At 38.7% G+C, this 8,497-nt stretch overlaps 1 protein-coding gene across 3 annotated transcripts in view; it reads left to right on the top strand.

The window, feature by feature from the left end:
• Nucleotides 1–1,772: 1,772 nt before the first annotated feature.
• Nucleotides 1,773–8,497, top strand: part of adgb (androglobin) — a 99,341-nt gene continuing 92,616 nt past the window's right edge. For 2 of the 3 annotated variants that reach the window (XM_020056004.2, XM_013138438.3), the window contains exons 1-3: nucleotides 1,773–1,975; nucleotides 6,030–6,225; nucleotides 6,321–6,413. In XM_020056004.2, coding sequence (XP_019911563.2) covers nucleotides 1,899–1,975; nucleotides 6,030–6,225; nucleotides 6,321–6,413 — 366 coding nt within the window. In that variant the 5' untranslated portion in view covers nucleotides 1,773–1,898. Of the gene's footprint in view, nucleotides 1,976–6,029; nucleotides 6,226–6,320; nucleotides 6,625–8,497 lie in introns of those variants that run through there. The other variant, XM_020056005.2, reaches the window with a different exon arrangement.

The raw sequence follows: 8,497 nt of genomic DNA, 5'->3' as shown, positions 1-8,497 counted from the left end.
ATGTTGAGGGCAATCAATTCAGTCTTTGTTATGATAGTTTAGTTGTGTGTGTGTGAATGGGGGGATATTTAATGACAACACTTGCAAAAGGTGATCCATCAAGGCTCTGCATGAGAGGAGACACTGTAAATGTGATAAGGGAAGTGAGTATCACAACATTTCCCAGGCTCTGTGTGGGTGGGTGTCCTGGCCATGCGGTATCACTTAGGGGACGCTGCGTGTGTGTGATAGTCATCAGACTGTTCTGCTCCCTGCTGCAGATTGTGCTCTCCCATGCTCTCATTACTAAAGAAGAAACCAATGTCACTCTAGCCTGCAGGACACACATGCCTACTGCCAGCAATTCACTTCCTTTCTCTACTTACTAATTTCAAATTGCAATAAAAAGAGGTATGCCTATGAAATTAAAGCCAAGATCTATCAGTGCCAGTTGTACAGTAACTATGCCATTGAAATAAGCTTGGCTTAATATAGGCCTAATTGTAAATGTAAAGTGTTTTTTTTATTACACCAAGCATGCTACTAATTAACATGCAACTATCCAACAATGTAAACAAATTAACCTGTTAATCCCATAATGAAATGGCCATTAGTCCACATTTCCTGTTGTTGGGTATCATTTGGAATGTATAGCTTTGGCTACTTATATATTCATGTTTATCTTAATAGGATATGTTTGAGTAGCCAATTCACTTTTTATGTAAGGAAGTGTAAAAAAGTGTAAAAATGTATCACAATAGCTGAACTTTCTATTTTCACCAGTACAGTTACTTCTGTCAGCTTGAGCTAAATGTAAAAGGAAAATAACATGATACCTATGTGCACAAGTGGAATACATAACACTGATCCAAATAGACATGACTACTGTAATATAGTCTGCATTGAACACTAAATCCCTTAGCTAAGAGGAAAAACATTGAGCAAGATGTAACAGTGTACATGTGCAGGATAGGCCAATGTAAAGATTTGCCAGAAGAAGGGTCCAGCGGGTTTAAGACATGATCATCTACCTTTGGTAGCTCGAAGTCACCATCTTCAAAGGGATTCAAAGACATGGACTTATCCGCCAGACATGTTAAGTTTTGGCTCTTCAAGCACTTATGAGAGTCTATAAAAAGTGTTATAGAAGTGTAATACCTTATGTATTATTATGTAGTATGTGAGGAGTGATAAGAGCAGTAGGTTATACCCATAAGGCTAGATTGAGCTCTTTTTCTAATTCTGATTATTTTTCCATGTCTGAGTGCACATCCCGTCAGTTCCATTGAAGCCATATCCATTTGGAAGAAGTCCATTTTCTACTACTTCTGTGAGCACAAATTGCCATCTGAATTATTGTTTGAACAGGTATAAAGTGATTTCCTGCCACCTGCAGTTAAGGAATGTTTTCTATGTATAATTCATTGCATGCTGCTCTTGATTTAGATCCAGAAAAAGTGTCCTCAAACGGGCAATTCATATTGCATGGGTCTAATAAACAAAATAATGAATAGCAGGGGCCATTTACAGCCTGGATGAGGGCTATTCATAGTTAAAACGTCTAAAAAGTCTACATCTGCATGTCCTGATAACCAGAATGAAATTGTGTAAACCATCCTAAACTACCAGAAGGTTATTTAGAAAACATGACGTTCCTTCTAAATGGAGCTTCCTATGTTTATACTGAAACTAGGTACTAGAATCTTCTATACAACGTTTGTGCATTTGATTAAACAACAGGCGTAGGGACCTGGAGGTCTTCCTCATTTGTCTCTGGAGTTTATGTGGCTGGGCTTTGTCGCTTAGCAACATACCAAACTTCCTCGAGCTTCCCAGTCAAAACTAACGTTTTGCTAGTTAGTTACTATAATATTGCCACTTATTTTATCAAATAGCTCACTTGAATCGTCTACACTACAATGTCAAAAGTTACACCAAAGAAAAAGAAGACTTTTTCCAGCCGAGTCGATACATCACAAGGACAGACACCGAATAAGTAAGATTAGTGTGTTGGTCTAACTGGTTAGCTAAGACAAGTACAGTATAACGTATTGTATCTATGTTCGTTATGTCATTTGAAGCAATTACAGTACTGTTGAAAACTTCATCAAATGTATGATATTGGTTGGTCAAAGTCCAACAGTAACGTTAACCTGTGTTGCTAACTAATGTAGATGAAGCAAGAAATGTCAAACCAACGTTAACGAATCTAGCTAGATAACGTCCCCCTATATCGTTCGTTTCTTGCGGTTGGAGAACTAAATCCTCTGAAGTTCAAAATGTATATGCACTGGAAAACAAGGGCACGTTTTGCTATTAAATATACAATTTCAGCTTGCCCACCACCATTTCTTCTAGAAATGTATGGAGGTTAAATCCTTTATTTTTAAATGTCATGTATGAAAATTGTTTTAGATAAAATAGCAAATTGTGAAATTCGACTAGCGCGACAGAGCACACATTATGAAATCAGTTATCAGATGTAATTACTTTTTAATTACTCAGGCAGAAGGCATGAACATTTGCTAAAACATACTAGTAAGCACTTGGGAGAAGACTGTTATCATACGACAAAAAGGGCATATTGCTGCTGGGACATCAACACAAAAATACTGCCTGGAGCAGGATTGCTACAGTTGGGTTATCTGCGCAGTTGAATGTGATACTATATTTAGTTGTGGAAAATAGGTGCTGGTGTGATTCAGCTAAGCTAGAGCAGAATGGTTAGCATTGTACATTTAGAATTGGGGAGTAACGGATGTAACTGATTACAAAAAACAGTTACTCTAATCTGTTATTTTACCAACAAAAATATTGTAATCGGATTACAGATACTTTTGAAAAAATACTTTACTTCAATTGAAAAATATTTTTTGGGCGAAATAATTATGAGACGTTGCATGTTTAATTTTTTTATATAATGTTATAAAAACATCGTTATTTGAACCAAAATAACAATCGCGTGCCTCAGTTGTTGGGTGTGATCAAGAGTGCCGCACAAGCCCTGAAAAGTGAAGCCAAAACGTCTCGATCGCCCCCTGGTGAGTGGTCCCAGTATAGGTCATAAACCCCGCCCTCCCCATGTTATTCAATGGGACGCGAGATCAACTAAACAATTAAATTACCCTTCAAATATATTTTTTCCGAAGCTGGTTTCAGTCATTTACTGTAGTTTGTATCACGCTAATGTAAATTCAAGAGTTTGTTTTTAAAATAAGTTTGTTTTTAGTTAGTTATTTAATGCTCTAAAAACGGTGGTGTGACGTCGTGATTCACAGCTGTGATTGACAGCTATCTGAGCCGAGGAGCCACTGAATCTTCGGAGGACTGAGGAGATTGGAACTTTACATTTAATCTCTAAATTGCTATAATTGATATAATTTCACACGGACATAATGGGTTGTTCTGCAGTACATTGTGCTAACCGATCTGGCATTTCCAATCGATCTTTGAATTTTTTTCGGTAAGTTACATTTATAAGCTATTTAATTAGTAAATAAATGTAATGGGCTAGCTAACGTTAGCTAAAAGACAACAAGCCTCGTTAATAGCCATGTTAATAGCTAGCAGGTGATCGTTAGCTAGAAGTTACCAATTATTTTTGTATTAGGCCTATTCTAAATTAAGGTTAAACATGATGTAAGTTAGGCTATAACATATCGTCTAGGTTTAACAAGCAAAGGTTGTACTGTACTTGGACTTGCGATTACGGTATGCGCATTCTGCGAGGGAGAGTGAGGGCGGGGCACAGGGGTGGCGCCGTTGATTTCGCGGCTTTACGGCTTTACGGCTTTACTTCCTTCTCGCTACTGCGCATAACTACTGCGCAGAACTGGTCCCAAGATCGCTATCTGCGCAGACGCAAGTCCAAGATGTCAGCGCCGTATCAGGACACTGGTGGCTTCATTTTTCACCAATGGAAAAGAGCGAAAGGGCGTCGTCCATTATATGTACAGTCTATGGGTGTGATCGTCATGTGCACAAAAGGTGGGCGCGCATAACCAGATTAGTGACCGATGAAGCGTTTGTTTTATTGGTTTATATGTAATATATTATCGTAACATGTACGATAATATAAGCCTACCCATGTAAAATGTGATTTAGTTATCCACTCAACGCATCTTTCCCAGATCAATGAATAGGCGATAGGCCTACCTGGTGTTATACAGTTTTCAAGGTCTATTTGTCAAACGCACCGAAAAACACAGCCAGGGAAATTCGAAGATTAGGCAACTATTTGTTTGATTGCTGTAACATGGCGCTACCTTCAATATATAATATTGTAAGGAATTAATCACAACATTTGAGGTGAAAATGTGTTGGGAAGCACTTCACAGGATGATGATTTGCATTTGATGCAGCACCTCAACTCAGTCCATACAGGTAGGCCATGTGATCCTACTTTTGCTTTGCATCTCAGAAAATTGTGGTTATCACTGGCTGCTGAACGCATTGAATTCAAGCTAAGAGTGCAGGTGTAAAATCACAGTTTATTTATTTCATTTGCGTTTTGAAAATCCATCACTGCTGGCCCTAATATAATCACAAGTTACGTTCACGCGGGTAAAATGGATTTTTGTGCGGGTGTTCACGATTGCAGACGTGCATTCACATGCCTGGGGCTTTTGCAACATTTTGCCAACGTTTGTGGTTGAGCAAAACATCAGACTACTGCAGATTTAGTTTAAGCAAGTGTATGCAAATTCAATTTTTGGCCAGCTATGTAAACTCAAACATTGATTGATCCCGCAAAATGTGTTCAATTGGTTATAAGCTATTCCTCTTTGTTTTTTTAAACCCTCTTAATATTAAAGTAATCTAAAAGTAATTCAAAGTAATCGGATTATGTTACTGAGTTTGAGTAATCAAAAAGTTACGTTACTGATTACAAATGTGGACAGGTAACTTGTAACTTTAACGGATTACATTTAAAAAGTAACCTACCCAATCATGATTGTCCAACCTGTCATATTTGGGAATCCCCCCCTTTAAGAAAAGGACATCACAATGTAGTTTTTTTCTCTCTTCTGTGGCGGGAAATTCAACTGAGGTGAGTGAGTAGCTTTATTTCCTACTAACAAATTTTTCATAGGTTTGCTTACTCGCTCTGCCCAAGCTTAACATTATCCTTTCGGCATAAAATTATGTTTAACCAAATTCTGTCCATCAACAAGTCATTACACATTAATAAAGCCTTAATAAACATGAAATAACTTTTCTTCTCTGTTAATAAAGCATGTAATTACGCATACTTCACCGTACAGTATACAGTAAGCGAAAACCTCCCCTTCCATTGCAGGGGACTGTGGTTGTGATATACATTGTCCCAAAAAGCATGCACAAGTGTAATACTACAAAAATCCTCTGAAAACAGTAAACCGCCAGGGCACTTTTGGCATACTATTTCCAATGCACTATTGTTTGGGACTTACTATTCTTAATCTGATACTTATAGTATGGGTAGCATGCAAATTTAAACGGGCCAAAGTCTAAAGTCATATTTTAATCTTCCCAGTCGCTAAGAAGAAATGCTTCTTGTTGTCGACATTGATGTAGCTAGTATGCAAGCTGGCATTGTTTATCTCAAGCTTCAGGGCTTTTGGAATGCTCTTGTTTTCCAAAAGCGCCCTACCACTGAATTTGCTGAAAGCTGTACACAGGGCAACTTGCCAGGGCACCGCTTTGAAGTGTCTGCATGTTCGGCCCTTTCCATCCAAGCTACAGTGCTGACATGTTACTAAGGAGAACAATTCAGGATTGTGTCGATAACACCAGCAAGGAAATTGTATCTATAGTAAAAATAATGCATCGAAAGAGTCCAGTGACTAGAGTTTCAGCAACCGTGAAGTTGGAGGTCGACAGCTGAAGTTACGCCTGTGCACTGCTGCCTTAAGCGCTTGGAGGCTTAAGCCAGTGATGGGAATAGATACTCAAGCAGGATTGAGAAAAATGGATATCACTATTCCGCCATACTTGCATTGCACTTTAGGAGACACAAATCTGTTTAATGTTATTAAACCTGAGTCATGCCGGTTTGTGTGGTCTCCCAGAATGTCGTCCCTGGTAAACAGTGCCTCAGAGGACCCTGCAGAACTGTGGAGATGCCGCTGTCCCATCTGGCCAGAGTGGAGCGAGGCAGAGGTCAACGCAGAGAAATGGCACGCGGGTGAGGGTGGAACGATGGGGAAGAATGCAGAGAAATGGGATGCGGGTGAGGATGGAACGGTAGAGAGAAGTCCATGTGCAGTGAGTATCAGCGCATTAGCACTATTGGATTCCTATATCCTGAAATACTGGAGACCTGCATCACTGTGCATTTTTAATTCACCCTTTATTCACAGCCGTTCTTCGAAGATCCAGAAGGAAAGGTTGAGCTGCCTCCGATGCTGAAGGTGCACTCATGGAAGCGCCCTTCAGATATCAAACTCGCCAAGGTGAGGGCACTGCTTCGGGACGCAGTGCTTCATTTGGCGAGTAATGTGCTCTGCCTCCAGCATGGAGGACACATACTGTAGGGTGCACAGTGCTACATGTACTCTGGGCCAAGTACATGTAGTCCCTTTGATGTGGGAGTGTTGTGACTGCTGTGAGACAGCACAAGAGCTTGAGAGCATGAGAGTTTGACGGAAAGCCGCAAATAGTCAGGTCAGTTACATCAGGTCCGGCTTGTTGTGCAGGGCTGAAATGCATGGCTGTTGAAAAGGAGTAATTCTTCCTTCCCTGGCAACGCAGCCTAATTAACAGAATCTACACTGCGCTCTTCTGTCATGTAGTTCCTCTCTTTTTGTCTTTCTCTCATCTCGTTCTCTCTTTCTCTGTCTCTTTTTCTCATATTCTGTGCAACCCAGCCCTATGAATAATGGTTTTCCAGTGCAGGTTAGGACTGCACGATTAATCAAAATCATACTAAATTGCGATTTGAACATTTTGGCTTTTTATTTTATTTTTACCCTCAATCAAAATTTGTATTCAATTTATTAGGAGATTATTTTAGGATCAGTTTGCCTACTTAAAAACAATTATTCAGATTATCAGAATAAAGGTTGGAGCCTGGCAAGCAAACGGTACAATCTCGTGAGTCAGAACATATCTACAAGCGCTCTTACAGCACGTCTTTTACCTTTTGCTATTTTATGACAATAAATATTTACAATTCAAATGTCCAGCTGTATGTCTCAAATTGGTCAATCAAACTATACAATATTATTCTGATCATGCCTCTCACTCGTCCCAATATATTAAAATTGAGTTAAAATGAGTATTCTTAAAGTATCTCTATTCTGTGATGGCCCTATAACTAACGAAAGTAACCACAACCCAATAAAGTAATAACACACACGGATTGGGGAGACAATATTAGCTGTGCAGGCACTTTAAACATAAAATTCTAACCAGTCAGAAACTCTGAAATGCGGTGTAGAGTGTACTACGAAACAATAGTGTGGAGTAGTAGAGCTTGCTGTTACGGAGAAGAAGATCGATGAAGAAAATGAACCCAGAGGACAATGTGATGGAGACTAGGAATCATTTGGTGCTGAAAAATAATTAATCTTCTGTTGTTTAGGAATATTTTGGGTTCCAGAGAGATGCCACAAATGAATGTAATATGCAAAACCTGTAAGACAGTAGTAGAACAAAACGTGGCATTATAACAAACATATTTCAACACATGAGACAGCTCCATAGGGACTTGCATGAAAAATGTGTGGCAAAGAAGTCAAAACCAAAAATACATTGCACACCCAGCCCAGACCAACCAAACTATCAACAATAATCAGGGGTGGCGGAAATTTTTTATGACAGGGGTGGTGGATTTCCTATTTTAATGTACATTTTAGTAGTGACATAATTTAACTGTAAATATGCATAGTCATACCAATACACAATGAATTGATAAACCAAAGGTACATTTTTATGTATTAGTCTATAGTTAAAGTGGAAAAATAGTATATAGAATACACAAGAAAATGGCATAACAAAATTATCGTTTATGCATTAGAGAAACGTTGCCTACAGGCTATAAATATTCACAAAAGCTTGACAAAGCAGGTCACAGACCAAATTACATGAAAAGTGTAGTAATTAAAAAATCTGAACAATATTTAACAGTAAAAAATAAAGGCTGAAAAACATGTCTAAAGGTTCTTAACTCTAAAACCAATATACCTTAATGCTACAGTTGTGCTCATAAGTTTGCATACCCTGGCAGAAATTGTGACATTTTGGCATTCATTTAGAAAAATATGACTGATCATGCACTTTTAAGGATAGTGATCATAGGAAGCCATTTAATATCACATAGTTGTTTGTGATACTGAGCCATGGGGATGAATGGTCAAAAGACCTGCGTTATAAGGTAATGGAACTTTATAGAGATGGAAAAGGATATAAAAAGATATTCAGAGCCTTACAGCGGTACTGTTCAATTACTTACTAAGAATTGGAAAATTCGGGGATCTCTTGATCGCAAGTTAAGGTCAGGTAGACCAAGAATGTTTTCAGCCAAAACTGCCAGAAG

Source organism: Esox lucius, chromosome 18 (genome assembly GCF_011004845.1).
Source record: "Esox lucius isolate fEsoLuc1 chromosome 18, fEsoLuc1.pri, whole genome shotgun sequence".
Lineage (NCBI taxonomy): Eukaryota > Metazoa > Chordata > Actinopteri > Esociformes > Esocidae > Esox > Esox lucius.
This window is presented reverse-complemented; position numbering and strand designations above follow the sequence as displayed.